The following is a 22,077-nucleotide window of genomic DNA, read 5'->3' as shown; positions in this document are numbered from 1 at the left end:
GACTAAAGTGAGGATGATTTTATCTACCTTCAGAGATTGTTTTGGCTATGAAATGACAAAGTTTACATGAACGTGCTTGATGAAAACAATGCCCAACAGGTGTAAGGGGTAAAAAATGAGAAAGCTGATCTACCATTAACTCCTCCCTATCATTTCAGTAGCTAAAATTCAGTGCTAGTTTTCTCACTGACCATCTTCTGTTAAAAATAGAGAAGAACTTAAAGTAATGAGACTCTATACATCACATGGAATGCTAAGGTATTTTCATTTTGAATAGAAAAAATAATGGTGCTTGTAAACATTTCAGTCTTTCCTGAAATTCCCCATATGAGAGGAGGATGCATACCCCTGGAGTAGTGGATCCCTAAGGTGACTTCAAGCTTGGTGACTCCAGAGGGAGACAAGACTCTAAAAAGGCCTCAAGGGCAGGTCCTCAGCTTTACTTGGCCTGATTTCCCCACCCAGTGTCCGGCAGAGGGTCTAGTGGGCTCACTGACTGAAACAGTGAAGGCAGAATTGTGAACCAGTTGTCTATGCATCAGACCACCACGCGATGGCAGTAAAGTCAGGCGGATTCATTCTGTTCTGTTTCTTTCTCGGTCCTGCCTGGTCCTCAGGTCAAAGAACGTGATTCACGCTTAATTTCCTTGCTTCCATTTCCTCCACACAATTTCCTTCTATAAACTTCAGCATCAGCTTTCTTTGTTCCCCTCACCTTTAGTGAGCGAGTGTCTTTCCCTGTCTATTCTGGGATGATACTATCTCCTAAGCCTCTATTTTAAAATCAGAAATCATTTTTTAATGGGAGGTGTTAATACTGCAGCAACCATTTCACAGGGCTCTTGTGAGGATAAAATGAAATGATATATACCTAAAACATTTAGTACAGGGTCTGTACTCAATAAATGTTAACAATAACTGCTATTATAACTACTGTTATTATTTTTATAGTTTAGACTGACCCAGAAGTTTCTTTTTTTAAGTAAAGCGAAATGGGTTTCAAAGTCAAGAACCAGAAAGAAAACCAGGGGACAACTCCTGCACATCCTAGGAGCAATCCTCTGGCTAAATTAATGTTACAGGGGTGAAAATATATGTCTCTGTGTTGTTTCATATGACTTTTTCAAACCATCTTCACCAAGCCCCATCCAGGTGAACTGAGAAGAATTGCATCAGATGTATCTTTCAAGCACTGCATCGAGCTAGGTAGGTTCCAATAAATGTTGATTCCCTTCTACTTTTCATCTAAAAGCTAGACCAGTTTGGGCTCATGATACGGTCTGATTCAGGTGGTTCCCCACTGTGCTCTGCATCAAAATCATTTGGGCCCTCTCCTCAGAGATAGTGATTCTGTAGATACGGAGTAGGGCCTAGGAATCCAAACTGTAAAGCTCTCCCCAGACGTTTTTGGGAACTGGTGGACTCGTTGCAAAGTGTTTAGCTGAGAGAAAAAGGAGCTGAGAAGTGCTGGTCATTCTAGGTGCCATTACCCATGGGGGACCTGAAACTCGGAAAGGTTAAATGACTTGCCTAGAGGTTTAGTCTATAAATGACAGGGCATGGTTTCAAACGCAGTTCCTTGCAACCCTCATCCCAGGCCCTTCTCCTTGCACCACATGACTTACCGAGCACACATGTGCCTGGTCCTGTCTCTACCCTCTGACTAAGTGGGAACCTTGGTCAAACACTTCATCGGGCTGCTCATTTGCTTCCTGATAACAATATTTCTGTCTCTGGCTGGGAGTTGATAGATGAATAAAATAAACGAAAAAGGACTAAATGAAATAATGGATGGAAAAATTACCTTGTAAAATGGTAAAGTGCTATACACATACTGTATTATTTGTGGCATTGGTTATTGCTCAAGGAACTTGGGTCCCAGGAAAGTCTCTATGGTCTAAATACATCTGTTGACCAATGAAGCATGGATAGAAACAGCTGATGTTCAATGCTGATGTTGCTGATATGGGGTAAAGTCAATGGCTGGAATGAGGGTGCATTCATTCCTGAGTTCTGAGGTAGGTTAGCTTGCCAGGTCTGGCCTTTTAACACTCTTAGGTTTTTGAATAGTATGTCAAAAATAGATAACAGTCACTCAATAAGCATATTCTGGACACTTACTATATACAAGATGCTAAATGGATGACTGTACATAATTCATGGAATTCAAGAATACAGTCTTCAAGGAGCTTGTAGTTTATTTGAGGAGACACGATATATATATACATATACATACATATATATATATGTGTATATATATGTAAAACAATGGACATCTAACAAATACAACCATAATAATATCAATCCCAAACCATAATGATGTCAGTCATCAGAAGGAATAAATACTGCTAGCAAAGGCATACAATGAGAACTCTATAATCTGTCTTCTTTCCCTTAGTATCAGTTATCTGGATAACAGAAAACAGTTCCTGACTCTCTCTCTCTCTCTCTCTGTTCCTCAAGTTACTGCACACTGCTGCCTTGCTCTGTGGCCTAAGTGGCATTTCAAAAGTGCAAATCTGATGTCATTCTCATTTTTTAGCAATGGTTCCCCATTGCCTTCAGGATAAACTCCAGACCCCTTAGCATGGTCTATGGGGACCCTGGCCATCATTTCCATCACCACTCAAGCTTCTCTTGCCCAGTCACCCTGAAAATGCCATGTTCCTTCAAACTTTTGCAACCTTACATGTGTTCTTCCCTTGTTAGAAATACCCTTCTCCCCTTCCTCACCTACCTAACATTTTACTTTTTCTTGAAAACTCCCTGCTCCCTTGAAACTGGATTTGATGCCCCTCATCTGTATCCTTATATCACTCTATGCTATAACACTTGTCACACTAATACTCTGTTTAGTTGTTCCACGTCTGTCTCTGGTGCTCTTTCACTCATCTGAGAACAACATGTTTAATGTGCTTAACACAGTGCCCGGCACATAGATGCATTTGACCAATATTGGCTATTTCTATTCCAGTTACAGACTTAATTAGCTGAGAAAGTTCAAGTGGATGCAAGAAGAGGTCTATTGAGCAGACGTTAGAGAAGAGGGGCCAGTTTTTTAGAGGTCAAGTATCCTAGAGAGCTCATGCTGAGTCAAAGAGGCCCAATACTTGATTAGATTTTTTTTTTTTAAACCTGTCTCTTTGGGGAGAGTACGTCTTAGCCTGTTTGGGCTCCTAGGAGAGACACCAAAGACTGGGTAGCTTATAAACAACAGAATGTTTTTCTCCCAGTTCTGGATGCTGGGCGGTCCAAGATCAATGTGTCAGCAGATTCAGTGTCTGGTGAGGAAATGCTTCCTGATTTCATACAGGGCCATCTTCTCTCTGTGTCTTCACACGGCAGAAGGGGGCAAGGGAGCTCTCTGAGGTCTCTTTTATAAGGGAACTAATCCCATTCATTAAGGCTCTGCCCTCATGACCTAATCACCTCCCAAAGGCTCCACCTCCAAATACTATCACACTGGGCATTAGCATTTAACATATGAATTGGGGGGAACACGGACTTTTAGTCTATGGCAGTTCCCAAAGCTCTTCTGAGAAGCTGCTCTGAGTGAAGTTGATGGGCAGTATGAAGGACAACACAGAGTGACATGGAGGTTTTTTTCAGGGGCAAGTAGGAGTCAATCTTGGGAAAGACCCAGTAGCATAATTTAAATTGGCCTGAGACATAATTCCTCCCCCTCACCCCCAGTGGAATAAAAAGATGAGCAGAGTAGCTAAACCTCAGGCTAGTTATGCAAGAAATGATATACGTAGGAAAGGCAGGCTGGCAAAGTACGAAGATAAGTCAGAAACAAATGCTCAGTAGTGGTGAGGAAGATTTCAGTAAAAGGATTCCATTTGTTTAGCAGAAGTTTGTGTAAGAGAGAGAACAAAATCAACCAAATCAGGGCATCTCTGTCACCATGAGGATTTGACACTTTACTGAGTGCTACCCTGACTTTCTAGCAAATGCCCTGGTCTGCCCTTACCCTTTAGAACATTGGGTTTGACCAAGACAGAGTTGGCAACTCACAATGTCCTACCTCCCTAGCAGACCTGACTGAGCCAGCCAAATAATGGCTACTAACAATAATATGGTTGTCTGAACTACTGGAGTTTTCAGAGGTTTTTTGTTTGTTTGTTTGGTTTGTGGTTTGTTTCCTTCTTCTCTGACAAGGGAGCCTGATAGGCTCCTGGAATCTTCAGTAGGTTCTGGGCCTCCAATCCGGGCTCTTCCTGACACTCATATCCAGCCTAGAGAGTGAGAAGAGAGCCCATTCTCATGGCTTTGGCTATCTTTTTACTGGGGTCTGTGGCGGGTGTGGAGGGAAGGGTTTTTGGCAATTACCTTTGAATTCATTGGCTTTGCTTGATCATTAACAATTATCCATCTGTACAGAATCTAGCAGAGAAAGTTCTCTGCTCATTTAGCTTGGCCTTGGCTGCGTTGAAAATGTTTTTGTGCTGCTACCTATGTAGACCTTAAAGTCAGCAGGATTTCTTGGAACAGCTGGGACCACCAGCCTCTTCCAAAACCCTGCTGTCTGCTTAGCACTAAATTCAGGGCCCTGTGGCAAAAAATATGTTGAATAAGCAAATAGCAACCTGCCCTCTTCCTCACCACGCCCCCCCGCAACAACCATGCACACCAAACAGCAAGGGGTGGGGGGTTGGAGCTCTGGTTTCATAAGCTTAGATGGTGCCACAGTAATGCGAGCAGCACCTGGTTTTTCTGAGCTGGGTCTGCTTTGGAAAAAATAGGACTCTCATTAGGAAGAGGTCTGTTGAAGAGCTCAATCTCTTCAATCTCTTCACTCCTCAGTGTGCCTCGTGTTCTCGAGTGTTCTAATCTTCTAATATTCTCTCAACAAACTCCCCCTGCCTTTATTCTCGTCCTCTTCCGCCTACTGCATTGACCCTCCTTTAGTCTCTTTCTCTCCTTTGATCTCTCTCTAGTCCTTCCCCTCTCGATCTACTCCGTAGAATTCCAAAGGAACCTTGGGTGTCTCTCTGTAGCTGAGTATCTTGCCCTCAGGGCCAGTGCAGGCAGCCTGATTTGATATGATGAAGGCTGTGAAGGCCCCCCAAGTGGCTCCCAGACAGACATCCGGCATATCTCGTATCTATCCTGTCCCTCTGCTCTGGGTGCTGAGGTTGAGGGCAATATGCTGGTTCCCGTTGCAGGTCCTCCTCTGTCCATGTAGTCACTCCTTCCCTTATCTTGCTTATCTAAGGCTAGAGTAGTGTCTCTCAAATTCCCTGATTATTGGAGTATATTAGACAAAAAAAACAGTTGCTAATATGGTTCTCTCTGCATTCTACCTCAACCACCTCCCAACATCCTGACTCCATGAGTTCCTAGAATTTGTATCTCATCTTTGTATAGGAATTCAGTCTTCTCTCTACCCCCTTGAGCTGTTTACCTTCTTAAAACAGCTTTATTCCTTCTTGCCCTACCCTAAGGCTTGCCTCTATCAGCCTCTCCCCTACCACACTAATATCTGGGGCTTCTTACCACTGATCCCAAGTCACAAGTAAGCCTTTTTCTGGAGTATTAGCTCTCAGAACTTGACTTTTGACAACTCTTGCATCAAATCAAAACTTCATGTATCTGAAAATTCCATTACATTTCATCTAGCCATAGTCAGTTTTCAAGGTGTTAGTGGTTGTTATTATTCTTTCTATATCCCTGCTTCTCTGTCTCCTCCTCCAACCTTTCAGGAGCCTAGAATTCCATCAGATGATTCTCTAAAATGGAAGACCTGAGAAACCCCAAAGACAGACTTACTTCACTCTTTTTTTTAATTAAGACTTTAATAAAACAGTTTAAGGTTCACAGCAAAATTGAGGGGAGAGTACAGAGATTTCCCATATGCCCCCTGCTCCCACATATGCGCAATCTCCCGCATTATCGACATCCCCCACCAGAATGGTACAACTGATGAAGCTACACTGACACCTCATAATCACTCAAAGTCCATAGTTTACATTATGGCTCTTTCTTGGTGTTGTACATTCTATAGGTTTGGGCAAATGTATAATGACATGCATCCATCATTACAGTATTTATCATACAGAGTATTTTCAGTGCTCTAACAATCCTCTGTGCTCTGCCTATTCATTCCTCCCTACATACCTCCAACCACTGATCCTTTCACTCTCTCCATAGTTTTTCCTTTTCCAGAATGTCATATAGTTGGAGTTGTACAGTATGTAGTCTTTTGGGAATGGCTTCTTTCACTTAGTAATATGCATTTAAGGTTCCCCCGTGTCTTTTCATGGCTTGAGAGCTCATTTCAGCACTGAACAATATTCCATTGTCTGGATGTACCACTGTTTATGTATCCATTTACCTAATGAAGGACATCTTGGTTGCTTCCAAGTTTTGGCAATGATGGATAAAGTTGCTGTAAACATCTGTGTGCAGGTTTTTGTGTGGGCATAAGTTTTCAACTCATTTGGGTAAATGCCAAGTAGCATGATTGCTGGATCATATGGTATGAATATGTTTAGTTTTGTAAGAAACAGTCAAACTCTCTTCCAAAATGGGCGCACTCTCTTTTTATGCCTTTCCCCTCTTCCTCCAAGGAGGACTCTTTTCTTTAGATTACTTCTCTGGCATTTATGGCTTCTGAGCTAGAACTATGACCATGCCTCCTGCAGAGAAATATTCTCTGTTGGACTCATTCTTACTCTAATTCCCAACTCTGACACGCACACCAATGTTGGACCCCACAAAAAGCATTGGCTTGTGGCTAACCCTTCCCACTAATGAACCACTGACAGCTGGCCAGACACCAAGTCCCTGAAGAACATAGGACTGGGGCTCTAGGGAGGGGGTCAGTTTAAGTAGCAGGCAGTGATAATTTGTCCTCTAAACAGCAGAGATATAATAACGTAACTTAATGCTAAATCAAAGGAAATAGAGTCAAACTCCAAGCCAATTTGATTTGCAACTTGGAATAAAAGCAACGTGTCTTGATTTAAATGTCAGGCCCACTGCTGAGTGATGATTTAATAACTTTTATGAGGGATCTTGTCACAGCAAATTCAACACTGGAATAGAATGACTCACAGATAGGGTGTTAGAAATGATACAGAAGAGCACAAAAAGGAACAGGTTTATCTCAGGGCTTATCCAAAAGCTTTGCATAAAGCTAATCTGCAGTTAGGACCTTTTCTCTCCCCCTATCCTGCCACCCAATCTTTCTCTTCACAGATACCTATGCACGTATGTAGACACAGTCCCCAGGTGTGATGTCAGCTCACTGAAGTATTTTCTGGGGACACAGGTCCTTGAACAATTCTAGCATGGAATTGCATTCAGTGCATTCTATCTAAAAGGCAAGGCAGCAGTGAGCCTGGCTATTTCTGAAGAGGATCTCAAAAACTCATCTGGTCCTATTGCTCTATCTTTACACAGGTACTTAATTATTTTCTCTCATTTTAAGGGCAAGAGAGCTGAGATCCAGTAGGGTTAAGAGATTTCTTCAAAGAAAGAAATGTCATATATCTCTTGACTCCCAGGGAATTTGTAGTTCCTTCTCAATACCTTGTGAGATCTCTCTCCTTGACCTTCTCCAGCTTCCCTGGGCTAGCACTCTAGAATGCTCAAGCCCGCTTTTCAGCCAGCTTCCCTGGTCAGTAAGGAAACATGCACAGCTGTTCTTGAGGGAGAAGGATCCATTCTGCTCTGGTAATCTTTCAGTCACCAAGATTCATTTTGGAGGTAATTCAAAGTATACACATGTGGTGTTTGCCTAAATGATGGTTGATAAACCTTGAAAATATTAACCTTTTTGGCCAGATCATTTTTTGTTGTGGGAGGCTGCTTTGTGTATTGTTGGATGTGTCAATAACATCCCTGGCCTCTGGTTAACTGGTCCCTGCCTGTAGCATAAAACTGCCTCCAATCCCTTTTACACAGAGCTTTTAGGTTAATCTTCCCAAACTGTACCTCCAACTCAGTGGTTCTTAATGGAAAGCAATCCACTCCCCACCCCGACCCCGCACCTCCACCCCCAGGGACATCTGTTTGGAAATGTCTGTCAATATTTTTGGTTTCCACAGTTCAGTGGTGGAGGGATAATTTGCAGACATCTAGTAGGTGGAGGTCAGGGTGTTACAATGCACAAAACAACACTCCCCACCCACCCCCCATTACAACAAAGAATTTTTTGGCCTAAAATGTCAATAGTGCCAAGGTTGAGAAGCCTTGCTGTATCACATCATTCTCTGATCAGAAACTTGCCATTGTTCTCCACTCCTTGTGGGAAAGATGACAGATTTCATGGTCCTTCCTGGTCTAGATTCAGCTTATTATTTGCCATCTACAGCTTCTTTTCTGAAACATGTGATCTGCTCTCTCGCTTATATAACTTTGCTCACACCAACCTCTCCCCCTGCACAGGATGCCCACGTCCCACTATTAAAGTCTGGTTGAAATGCTATCTCCTCTATAAAGCCCTATCTGAGCCTGAATCCTCCAAGCTACAAATAATTCTTTCCCTGGATGTTACTGGACTATATTACTCATATGTCGCTTAAAGCATTTATCACATTCATAGTAGAATGGAAAATTTGAATTAAAAGGTGCCTTTAGAAATCTCTCCAGTAAAATTCCCTTCACTTTAAGAAAAGGAAATCGATACCAAGAAAGGTGAAGTGATTAGTTGAAGGTATCATACTGTCTCATAAAACTTGGACCATAGTAATTTGTATCCTTGACTCCACTCTCCTGGCATGGTTGAAACGGATGACCATGGACTTAGTCTTGGCATTCAAATCTCAACTCTGACATTTTTAAGTTGGTAAAGTAATTTACCTTTCTGAGATTCGGTTTCCTCAGCTCTGAATGGAAATAATCATGGCTGTTGTGAGAATCAAATGAGATGGTGTATTCCAAATGTATGGCACATAGTAGGTACTTGATAAATATTTGTCAGATGAATAGAAGGATCAACTATACTTCAAGGAATAGAATTTAGGGATTGGTGATGGTCCATGAGACTTCACTAAAAGGTGATTGGACGTAAAGTGTGGTAGTTCATTGCCACTACTCCCTACATTTGCCTCCTTCCATAGAAAACACGAGTTCCTCTGTAGGCCATCAGACCAGTGTCCAAGCTTTCTGTGGAGTACGTGAGTAATGACAGCAGCTCTCAACTTGGAAATGTAGTTCTTAAAAGCTTTGCTTTTTTTTCCCTTTTGCAATGCTAGTCATGTAACGTCTCTGTTCCCTCAAGCAGATAACAGGTAGGGTTGTAGGGAGAGGACTGGATAGAAGATATATTTCCTCTATTTCTCTTTGGTTTCCTGTGTGGCAGCAGCCTTGGGCTTAGATGCTGTTCAGTGGCCTAATAGGCATCTCTGTGAGAGGAAACTCTGCACTTGGGGTGGCAAAGCGGGCACTTTGGTGTTGGTTCCTAGCCCAGTGACACCTGGTTCTGACTTGACTTCAATAAGGTTTATTAAGGCCTTTCTAGCTAGCTCTTCACTCTGGAGCTGCCCACTGTGTCAGCTTTCTTCCTGCTTAGGGCTTTGGAGTAATGGCATGCTATGCATTTATTCCTTTCATTTACAGAAACAAGTCTTTCCCTGGTCCCGGGGTGCATGTACCTAATAGAAAAAGCCCTGCTACTCCAGTGGGGGGATGAACTGACAGGCAACTGAAGAAACAGAATGAGGTTTCTGATGCCTCTCTAGACTAGATTGGGAGCATGCCAGAGAGGAGGAAGCTTCCCAACAGTGGGCCCACCCCAAGAGCTGGCTCCTGTCTACTCTGCTATGTGAGCACAGGAGAATTTTGTTGGAGGGGTAGGAGAGAAGCTCAGGTGAGTCTATTGCAAATTGATTTAGGAGCTCCCTCTTTAGAGCTTACAGGTTAAGTGTCCTGTAAGAGGAAAATGGCTTTTGGGAGTATGAGGAAAACAGTAGAGGGCAGAGAACCAGATTGAAAGTAAAGATACTTGGTCTGGATCCCTGCCTCTAACCTCTGCTTCTGAGAGGGTTCCTAGGGCTTTTGACTGAGCCTCACGTTCTTGTCTGTGAAGTGGGTGCAATACAGCCTGTAGCCTTCCTTCCAAGGATGGTAAAAGTTGAAGGTTTGCCCATCTCTAGCATTTTCACTCTGTGAAACACAAAGCATTATATAAAACCTCCTACTTTTACTGAGTGAGTGAGTCAGTGTCTAAAAGGAGGTATGACAAGGTTGGAGGGGGGATCCAGATCTATTGGCTGCTTGCTTCAACATCTTATTTTTCAGTTTACTCTTCCCAGAGTTCCACTATTATTATACACGTGGAGGTTACTTTGTAGATAGTTGGATTCCTTTCTTTAAGAAGACTTCTCTTTCAGATTTACCCCCTCTCTCTGAAGGTTTCATTGTTTCAGTAGCTACTGTTGTTGCTCTCACCATGAGTTTGGGTGGGGCTATGGGACTTCAGGAAATCATATGACTGCCTAAGTCTATTGGTAAAGTACCATCTCCTCTGAAGAACTAAGATTTGACACTTGCCATGGGAGAGCATAAGGAATTCATTAATTCATTCAAGTACAGAAGGAAAGGTACACTGTACTAATGAGGGCTTTTGATGGAATTTGACTTAGGGATGTCAGGCAAGGCTTCACTAAGGAATTAATGATCGAGTTGAGCTCTGAAGAATGGTTGAACATTCACTAGGCAAAGAGAGTGGTGGGAAGTGTATGTGTACATGTGTACATGCACTAAGCATTTTAGGCAAAGGGAACAGAATGTGCATAGGCCTTATAGCACATTCCAGAAACAAATAGAATAGCTGATTTTGTAATTTTAATTCAAAATTTAAGTCATAAGTTTGGGTGTTAAGGGTTAAAAATGCAAGTGTATCCATCTTTGAAGTATTGTTAGGCTAAATCATACTGAGCACCCAGTGTTGACAGAGCATGGGAGCATTATCAAGAAAGAAACAAATACATTCACTCTGTTGAGCCAACAATCCGGAAGGGGGTAAAGAGTAGGTGAAAAATACATGATATAAAAATCTTCCTTCCAACATTTTGCCTAACAAGTACACCTACATAAGGGGTATATAGATGAATTCCTGGAGGGCTACTTGGTTGAGGTGACTCGAGCCCATTGGGGTTAGTCAGGGAAGACTTCCTGGCGGTGCTGAGTCCTGAAGAGTATTCTGAGGAAGATATGAATTGGTGAATAAGAGGAAAGAAGCTGTTTATGGCAGGAGAGACAGCATGAGTGATGACTTGGTGGTAGAAAGATTATTCCTGAGGTAGGAAATTTGGGATAAATTAGCCTGGCCCTAATGGAAAAGCAAAGCAGCCTGACTTGGGGGCATCTTAGACTCTTTATATAACATGGCAACCAGACATTTAAAAGAAGGAAAATTAAGGTTCACTGGGAACCATGTGAAGAGAAATAATTGGTTACTGAAAAGTAAATTGTCGTGAGGGGAGATCAATCAAGATGGTGGAGTGAGAGGACATGAGGCTCACCTCCCCCCATACAAACATCAAAAATGCATCCATATGTGGAAAAATTCTCACCGAAAATCATCTGGAAACTGGCAGAAGGACTCGTGCACAACCAAGTCTGTACAAAAGATACACATGTAATTGGGTAGGAAGGGAAGAAAAGTGATCGGGTCAGGACCTACGTCCCTGGGAAGGGACTCAGAGGAAAAGGGAGAATGCAAAGATGGAGACCCAACTTGAGGATTGACCGGTGAGAGCCACAGATTGTGTGCCCCAGTCCCGGGGTCCTATGCATAGGAGACAAGCCACCTTGGCTGGTTGGAAAACCAAAGGGACTAACAGGAGGGCTAGTGGGAAGCCTGGACTCTGCTCTTGAGGAGCATGTGCTTGTGTATGCAAGCTTGCTTGCCCCCTAAGCAGAGCAGAGAGAGGTCTGCTCTGGTGGCTGCTGAGTTTCCCACAACTGCCCCGCTGCTTCCCAGCCCAAGCCAAGAAAACACTCCAGCCCCACTCACTCCACATCATAGTGCAGCACTGGATCTGGGGCAGCCACAACCGAGGAGAAGACTCGACCATGGGATACAGAGGTGATCAGGTCTCAGGGCAGAACCTCGGTGGAACAGCAGTGGCTATCATTGGTGCTTACTCAAGCAGTGCATCAGAAGCAGCCTAGACCTCTGATGGTGGCCATTCCACTATTGCTCACCCCCCAGTATACGCTGAGAGTTCACATGGGCCCTGCCTGCCTTGTGGTGTGGCTCCACAACAGGGTATGGGTGGCAGCTATGAGGGACAAAGGGGACTTGCACCTGAGGCTGTGTCTGAGCAGAGAGAGGAAACAATTGCAGGCGCCTGTAGAGGCAGCGCATCGGAGACAGCTTGGATCTCTGTCTGTGGCTGACTTGAGCAGAGAGCCTGCACAGGGCCCCTTTGCTTCAGCACTCCCCATCTCTGGGGCAAGGGTCCTAGTTTGGGGAGAGGGGAAAACACACACATAAAGGCAACAGAGCCAGCTTGGGCTCAAACTTCAGGGCTTCTGCTCCAGCAACATGGGATCAGATCCCACCCTTGATAGGGTGGTGACAGCCACTGAGCAGAGCAGAAGTCCCACCTCACACCGGCTCCAGCTCTAGCCCCTCCATCTCCAGCCCAAACACATGGAGATGAAGCAACATGCTACTAAAAAACAATGGGTTAGGACTTCCCTGGTGGTCCAGTGGTTAAGACACTGAACTCCCAATGGAGGGGGCACAGGTTCGATCCGTGGTCAGGGAACTAAGATCCCGCATGCCACACAGCTCAGAAAAAAAAAAAGAAAAAAATGGGTCAATGAAGAAATCAAAGAGTAAATCAGAAAATACCTTGAGACAAATGAAAATGGAAATACAACACTCCCAAATCTATGAGATGCAGCAAAAGCAGTTCTAAGAGGGAAGTTTATAGCAACAAAGGCCTTCCTCAAGAAAAAAGAAAAATCTCAATTAAACAACCTAACCTACCACCTAAAGGAAATAGAAAAAGAACAAACAAACAAAAAAAGCCCGAAGTCAGCAGAGGAAGGAAATAATAAAGATCAGAGAAGAAATAATTAAATAAAGATTAAAAAATAGAAAAGATCAATGAAACCAATATCTATTTTTTGAAAAGATAAACAAAACTGATAAAATTTGTTCACCAAGAAGAAAAGAGAGAAGGCCCAGGTAAACAAAATAAGAAATGAAAGGGGAGAAATAACAACTGATACCACAGAGATACAAAAAATAATGAGAATATTATGAATAGTTATATGCCAACAAATTAGACAGCCTAGAAGAAAGAAAATTTCTAGAAACATACAACCTGCCAAGACTGAATCAAGAAAAAACAGATAATTTGAACAGACTGATCACTAGTAGTCAAATTGAATTTGTAATTTAAAAACTTCCTGCAAACAAAAGTCCAGGATTTGTTGGCTTCACATGGGAATTCTACTGTATCAAACATATAAAGAAAAGATGATACCTATCCTTCTCAAACTATTCAAAAAATTGAAGAGGAGGGAACACTCCCAGATTCGTTCTATGAGGCCACCATTACCCTGATACCAAAAGCAAACAAAGATACTAAAAATAAAGAAAATTACAGGCCAATATCTTTGATGAACATAGATGCAAAAATCCTCAACAAAATATCAGCAAACCAAATTCAACAATATATAAAAAGTATCATACACCGTGATCAAGTGGGATTTATTCCAGGGATGCAAGAACGCTTCAATATTCGCAAATCAATCAATGTGATACATGAATTAATTAAAGAAAGGATAAATACCACATGATCATCTCAAAAGATGCAGCAAAAACATTTGACAAAATTCAATATCCATTCATGATAAAAATTCTCATCAAAGTGGGTATAGAGCGAACGTATCTCAGTATAATAAAGATCATTTACAGCAAACCCACAACTAACATCATACTCAACAGTGAAAAGCTAAAATCCTTTCCTTTAAATTCAGGAACAAGCCAAGGATGCCCACTCTTGTTGCTTCTGTTTAACACAGTATTGGAAGTCCTAGCCACAGCAATCAGACAAGAAAAAGAAATTAAAAGCATCCAAATTGGAACAAAGAAGTAAAAGTGTCACTACTTACAGATGACATGATACAACGTAGAGATAACCCTAAAGTCTCCACCAGAAAACTATTAGAACTAATAAGTGAATTCTATAAAGTTGCAGGATATGAGATTAATATACAGAAATCTGTTGCTTTTCTATACATTGTTAATGAACTATCAGAAAAAGAAAGTAAAAAAAAATCAGTTTTAAAATTGCATTAAAAAGAATAAAATACTTAGGAATAGACTTAACCAAAGAGGTAAAAGACCTATACTCTGAAAGCTATAAAACATTGATGAAGGAAATTGAAGATGAAACAAAGAAATGGAAACCTATTTCATGCTCTTGAATTAGAAGAATTAATATTGCTAAAATGGCCATACCACAGAAAGAAAGAAATCTACAGATTTAATGCAATCCCTATTAAAATACCCATGATATTTTTCACTGAGCTAGAACACGTAATCCTAAAATTCATATGGAACTACAAAAGACTCCAAATTGCCAAAGCAACCTTGAGAAAAAAGAACAAACCTGGAGGTATAACCCTCCCAGATTTCAGACTATACTATAAAGCTACAATAATCAAACAGCATGGTACTGGCACAAAAACAGACACATAGATCAATGGAAGAGAATAGAGTGCCCAGAAATAAACCCACACACTTATGGTCAATTAATTCATGACAAAGGAGGCAAGAATATACAACAGTCTCTTTAATAAGTGGTGCTGGGCTCTATTTACAATAACCAGGACATGGAAGCAACCTAAGTGTCCATCAACAGATGAATGGATAAAGAAGATGTGGCACATATATACAATGGAATATTACTCAGCCATAAAAAGAAACAAAATTGAGTTATTTGTAGTGAGGTGGATGGACCTAGAGTCTGTCATACAGAGTGAAGTAAGTCAGAAAGAGAAAAACAAATACCGTATGCTAACACATATGTATGGAATCTAAGAAAAAAAAAAGGTCATGAAGAACCTAGGGGCAAGACGGGAATAAAGACGCAGACCTACTAGAGAATGGACTTGAGGATACAGGGAGGGGGAAGGGTAAGCTGGGACAAAGTGAGAGAGTGGCATGGACATATATACACTACCAAATGTAAAATAGATAGCTAGTGGGAAGCAGCCACATAACACAGGGAGATCAGCTCGGTGCTTTGTGACCACCTAGAGGGGTGGGATAGGGAGGGTGGGAGGGAGGGAGGCGCAAAAGGGAAGAGATATGGGGATATATGTATATGTATAACTGATTCACTTTGTTTTGAAGCAGAAACTAACACACCATTGTAAAGCAATTATACTCCAATAAAGATGTTAAAAACAAAAAAAAGAACTAATCTACCCAGTAACTTATAACAAATGTCTTGTGATCCTGTTTTGAGAATAAAGAGATGTAAACTGTTAAAAAAAAAAACTGGTGCTGGGAAAACTGGACTGCTACATGTAAAACAATAAGATTTCCTCATACCATATACAAAAATAAACTCAAAATGGATTAAAGATCTAAATGTAAGACCTGAAACCATAAAATTCCTAGGAGAGAACATAGGCAGAACACTCTTTGACATAAATTGTAGCAACGTCTTTTTTGTATCTGTCTCCCAAGGCAAAAGAAATAAAAGCAAAAATAAGCAAATGGGACCTAATTAAACTTAAAAGCTTTTGCACAGCAAAGGAAACTATCAACAAAATAAAAAGACAACCTATGAAATGGAGGAAAATATTTGCAAATGATATGACCTACAAGTGGTTAATATCCAAAATATACAAATAGCTCATATAACTTAATATCATAAAAAGAAACAACCCAGTCAAAATTGTACAGAAGATCTGAATAGACATTTTCCCAAAGAAGACATACAGATGGCCAACAGGCACATGAAAATATATTCAATATTGCTAATTATCAGAGAAATTCAAGTCAAACAAACAATGAGACATCACCTCACACCTGTCAGAATGGTTATCATCAAAAAGTCTACAAATAACAAATGTTGGTGAGGATATAGAGAAAAGGGAACACTTGTACTCTGTTGGTGGGAATATAAATTGCTTTAGACATTATGGAAAACAGTTTGGAGAGTCCTCAAAAAACTACTATATGACCCAGCAATTCCACTCCTGGGTATATATCAGGAAAAAACAAAAACACTAGTTCAAAAAGATATGTGCACCCCAATGTTCATAGCAGCACTATTTACAATAGACAACATATGGAAGAAACCCAAATGTCCATCAACAGATAAATGGATAAAGAAGATGTGGTATATATATACATACATACATACATATACATACAGTGGAATATTACTCCATCATAAAAAAGAATGAAATTCTGCCATTTGCAGATACATGGATGGACCTAGAGAATATTATGCTTAGTGGTTTGTCAGACAGAGAAAGACAAATACTGTATGGTATCACTTATATGTGAAATCTAAAAAAATAATACAAATGAACGTACATGGCAAAACAGAAACAGACTCACAGATATGGAATACCAACTTTGTTACCAGTGGGGAGAGGAAAGAGGGGAGAGACAAGACAGGGGTATGGGATTAAGAGCTACACACTACTGTGTATAAAAGAGAGAAGCAACAAGGATATATTCTATAGCACAGGGGATTATAGCCATTATCTTATAATACCTTTTAATGGAGTATAATCTGTAAAAATACTGAGTCACTATGTTGTACACCTGAAACTAATATAATCTTGTAAATCAACTATACTTTAATAAAAAAAGTAAATTGTCATGAAGATCAGTCTTGACATCCCCACCTGACTGACTATAGGCAGGGCTCACTTTCTGCAAGACAGTGAGGTAGGTGAAAGTCACTGCCCGCCTTTTTTTCTCAGAATTCCTCTGCAATTTTGTATCACTGGACATCTACTCCAATTTCTGGAGTACTATTTGCTTAAGCACTTGATTTTAGCGGTTATTTATTATTCTGATCCCTTGTAATATAATAGCTCTCTTTCTTTGGGCAGTGACCTTTTCTGACGGATCTCTGAAAAAACTCAAACACTTCAAAGGAAAGAATCTACCTCTGGTAGAATGAATGATAAGTTGTGGGGTGGATATTTTTGAGCAGGTGACCTTTCCCATTATCCTTCAAACTGAAACTACCCCTTAGAAGCTTGGCCTTGATTCCAACGCATATTTCCTCCCTGGATGTTGAAAAATTAGGTTAGGATAGAGACACGTGGTCCGGAGCAAGGGATTTGATTTTGCCTGCAAATTTCCTGATGATACAGGATATAGTTCTTTGAAAACAGTCCGTGAACTGTAATATATCAGTGTGGTTAAAACTGTGGAGCTTCAGAGTCAAGATGAGCCGGGGTTTATATCCCGACTCTACCACTTTCTGTGTGATTTTTCACAATTAACTTAACCTGTGCCTTGGTTGCCTCATCTTGTATAAAACAGGGATAATAAGAGTAGCTAACTCATATAGTTACTATAATGATCAATGAAATATATGTCTAAAGAGCTTAGCATAGTTCTTGACACTTGATCAAGTTGTTCTTGTCATCATGTCATTAGCATCACCACCACCAACACCACCCCCAGGTTCCTACTGTAACAGAATAAAATTTTATAACCTCTTGCTAAAGCTAATACCAGCCATCAGCAAGGGAGGAAAGAGTAAGCCCGGTCGCATTCACTGTTTCCTACTCTCACTTTAACCCTAACATCTCAAAGAGAATGTATGAGAAGACACTCTAACCCTCGTGTCTCTGTCCCTGTTTCCACAGGTACCTGTCGGCTTGGCTGGGCGTATTACTGTGCTGGAGGTGGCGCAGCTGCAACCATGTTGATCTGCACCTGGCTCTCTTGCTTTGCTGGAAGACACCCCAAGCCTGTCATGTTGGTGGAGAGCATCATGAGGAACACCAATTCTTATGCCATGGAGCTTGACCACTGCCTCAAACCTTGAGCTTTAGCAGAAGATTGGAGAGGGTGGGAAAGAGGAGGGAAGGGAGCCTTGAAAAGAGGTACTAAGACTAGACCAGTTCCTACCCACTTGCCAGTAGTGTAACCCAGTGTTTGCATGCTTTTTAACTCCCCAGTCATTCATTTTTGGTTTCCCTTAAACCAGTGGGTCAGTGGCTGTTTACAAAATTCATCAAGAACAATAATTCTCAGACTTCCCTGGCGGTCCAGTGGTTAAGACTTCGTGCTTCCAATGCAGGGGGCGCAGGTTCGATGCCTGGTCGGGGAACTAAGATCCTACGGTGTGGCCAAAAAAAAGAACAATAATTCTCTCAAATGTTTACCTAGCTGGTGAATGCCCACTAGCCCCCAACTCCCAAAGTACTCCTTCGTACAAAATAATAAGAAAGATCCTCAGCTGAAAGGTAACTGCACAGTCAAGCAGCTCTTCAGAGTTCTACAGCTCCTATCACTTACCCCAAAGCTTAAAGTTTGGGTAAAAACACTTGTGCATGAAGGGGCCATGAGATGGACAGTATCTCCTGATACTTATTGCCATCTCCAAACATCTATGGAGTACCACTGCCCCAATTTTTGTGACTTTCTCAGGACTATACCTTGACTCGTCCTCTTTTTTCCTGTTTTTCTTCCTTGCCGGTTGTGAGCAAGCTTATGGGGAGGGTGAGTCCCAATGGGGAAAACACTAATCAAGGATGTTTGCATATAGTCTAAGACCCCTTCCTCATTATGCTTTAGAATATTCATAAAAGTTCATTTTGTGTTCTGGCTGGGTGACTGGCATCGAAATAGTGGCAAGTATTCCCTAGTCCCTTATAGATACAGGAATGGTGTTCATCAAATGTTCTGAGCAGAGACTAGCATTTGTGTGTGCTCAATAAACACAAATTCAGAATGATGATGACAAGGATGTTTCTGCTGGTTCCTTATTGAAATTCCTATTAGAGTTCATTTTTATTGACAAGGAAATCCACAGTGGCCTTTTGCCCCTGTAGTCATTCCTAGCATGATACACATTTCTCCACTTGTTTCAAAGACTACTCATCAAGTGCTTTCCCTTCCATCTGGGGTGAATTAGACATAAAAGAACAGAGTCCTGATGTCACCTAAGGCTGATGTATTTTTAGGCTTGGCCTCCATCCCATCTGTGCTCAAGGCTGATGGATGGTGTAGAAGAACTTGGTGTCTCTCAGGGACAGAATTTGTCTCCCCCACTCCTCCCTAATTAATTCAGGCTAGCTCTATTGTTCCATAACTATAGCTTTAGGGACTAGGGAGGGCCTATGACTCAAAAGGCCAGCTCATCTCTTTCTATTCTTAATCACTCCAGAGTGGTTTCGGTACAGCCCGGTATAGCCCTACCTGGAAGGAGAGAAACGGCAAAAAATGTTCTCATTAGTTATATGCCATCCCAAGAAGGGTCAGGGTCCGTATATCGGCCTTATGCAGGTAAGTGAATTCAAGCATACGCTCCATTCATGAGCTCATTCATTCATTTAATCACTCATTCAGGACACACTTTTTGAATATCCTACTGTATGCCACATTCTATGCTAAGTACTGGGGGAAAAAAAGATACAGTTTCTCACCCTAAAAGTGATAGGCTTTTGACAGACATGTAGATAAATAATTGCCAAACAGTGTGTTAAATGCTACCAGGTGAAGGGCTGGGGGCTAAAGGATCACATAGAGGGGCTATTAAACCAACTTGGGGTGAAGGGGTTCATGGGAAAGATTTCTAGAAAAGATGATGCCTAAGATGAGTCTGAGAGATGAATAGGGGGAGTTAGTCAGCAAAGGCTAAGTGTGTACCATACAAGGGAACGTGGAAAGCAGGGCATGGAGACATGAGAAAACATGGCCCCATCACAAGAATGATGAACAGAGGTGAGAAAGGGGAGGAGGCAGAAGCTGAAGCTGAAAAGGGAAATACCAATGGGATCTTCTACACTAGGATAAGGAGTTTGGATTTTATCCTAAAGGAGGGCCATTGAAAGGGAAGTGATGTGAACGTATTTGTGTTTTTCAAAGATCAGTTTGACTAATGTGAGGAGAATGGAAGAAAATAGGGAAAGACTATAGATATTTCAAAAATCTAGGTGTAAGAAAATCAAGTCCTGAACTAAGATAGTAACTGCGGAGCTGGAGCAAATGGATGAATTTGAAAGAAGATATTTAGAATATTTTGTTACATACCAGAATTAAAATATCTTATTAATAATTTTATACTGAGTGAGTGTTGAAATGATAATATTTTGGGTATATTGGGTTAAATAGAGCATATTAACATTTCAAAAAGATATCTAGGAAGTAGATCCCATGGCACTTGATGTCTAATGGATATGGTAGGTGAGGACAAGTAAAAATTTTGCTATGATCACTCTGAGATGTGGGCTATCACCGAGATGGGGAATACCATAGGAATAACAGATAGTAAGGAACTGATGATCGGATTCATGTCAAGTATTATCTTCCCCATGGAACTGGATTGAGTGTTTAAGGTAAAGCAAGTTGAACATAGCTCACTGGGAGGAAAGCAATGTAATTAGGTTTTCAGCATCCCCTCTCCCCAAGACAGATGACTAAGAACAGGTAAAACAAAAATGGAACTGGCTCAAACTTCATTTTTATTGTGTAGGCACAATAATGCAACCGTAATTTAGGAGAGCTCGATGTATGGAGAATATGTCAGGTGTTTGAGGAAATGCTGATCAGTCTCTTTCGAAAAGGCAGTCGGATCAGGTGATCTTTCTTCTCAGGCTAGGGAACCTTCTGGAATTCTGCGGGATAGGATTTGTGAAAGTGATATAAGTGTTTAAGTCAGGGTATTGGCAGGAAAGAGATGGTATACTCAAGGAGTTTACCTAGCTGAGCTTAATGAAGGGGCTATTTATGGTGGTGTGGGTAAAATTCAGGGAATATACAGCGATGGTGAGGCATACAGAGGCGATGCATGGTGGGGAGCTGTTTTCACCCCAAAGACTGAAGGGACAAGGGGAAGTAACTGTGTTATTGGAACCCAGCAAGAACTGTAGCCATGCAAGAGGGGCTGCCTGATAGGAGCTGTGTCTTTAGGTAGCACAGTGTGAACTCCACCCAAATGTAACACAGCTAGGAGGCAGACAGGGGCACAAAATTTTATCTCCCTCTCTTCCCGCTCTCTGATCTCCTCCCAGTGCCCACCATTAGCCAGACCCAGCCAGATGCCAGCTGGCAAAAAAGGCAGTTGCTACAGTCCGTTGAGGTCAGCCTCCTTTGGCACAGAGCATGGAGGAGAAGGGCAGAGAATGGACCTTGGGGGTGTGAGCGGCCAATGGAAAATAACAGCTCAGTGAGTTTTCTCAGCTCCCGATGCTACACATTGCTTGCCTTACACATTGCTTCCCGGGAAGTCAATGCTTTGCTGCCCTCCGTGGCCCAGATACCTGAACACACTGTAAAGTAGTTACACCCTAGAGAGGAGACTGAGCAGGAAGGGGTTAATTCAAAAGAACCATTTTAAATGACTGTCACCTTGTATAAGGTATTAGCTGGCATGTTTCTCTCCTCTTCCAGGGAAAGGGGAGAGGATTTAAAAGGGATTTTTTTTTTCCTGTGAAGAAACCAGGCCTGCAGGGGCTTATATTCAAAGAGGGATCCAGCCCCTTGTTCAATTTGAATTCAAATTCCTCCCTGCCTGTGTCTGGTTTCTTTCCTGCCAAGCATTGTTTCTGCATAGATGTCTGACTAGCCTGTTTTTTTTCCCCTGTGGCCTAGAGCAGACTCTTGGAAGCTAAGCCTGCCTCCTTTGGCTGCTGTTAAGCAGAGAGGAAGGAGAGCCCATGGGTCAGGGGAGGGCTGAAGGAGCAAAGTGAGGAAGCTAAGCTTGCCTCCTCTGGCTGCTGTTAAGCAGAGAGGAAGGAGAGCCCATGGGTCAGGGGAGGGCTGAAGGAGCAAAGTGAGGCTCTCAGAGATGGTGGTCTGTCCCATACCTGGCTGGCTGGCATACTCCCCACCTGTGCACACAGATCGGGTGCTTAACCATGGGTCCTTTCTGACTCTTGGAACCACTTAGAGCT

General features: G+C 41.8%; 1 protein-coding gene across 2 annotated transcripts in view; it reads left to right on the top strand.

The window, feature by feature from the left end:
• The window catches only part of LHFPL1 (LHFPL tetraspan subfamily member 1), a 52,778-nt gene extending 30,908 nt beyond the window's left edge, over positions 1–21,870 (top strand). For both annotated transcript variants that reach the window (XM_082377521.1, XM_082377520.1), the window contains one exon: positions 17,824–21,870. In XM_082377521.1, coding sequence (XP_082233647.1) covers positions 17,824–18,005 — 182 coding nt within the window. In that variant the 3' untranslated portion in view covers positions 18,006–21,870. The remainder of the gene's footprint in view (positions 1–17,823) is intronic.
• Positions 21,871–22,077: the final 207 nt, after the last annotated feature.

This window comes from Balaenoptera borealis (assembly GCF_965194805.1).
Source record: "Balaenoptera borealis genome assembly, chromosome: X".
Lineage (NCBI taxonomy): Eukaryota > Metazoa > Chordata > Mammalia > Artiodactyla > Balaenopteridae > Balaenoptera > Balaenoptera borealis.
The sequence above is the reverse complement of the archived record's forward strand: the minus strand, read 5'-3'. Positions and strand labels throughout refer to the sequence as shown.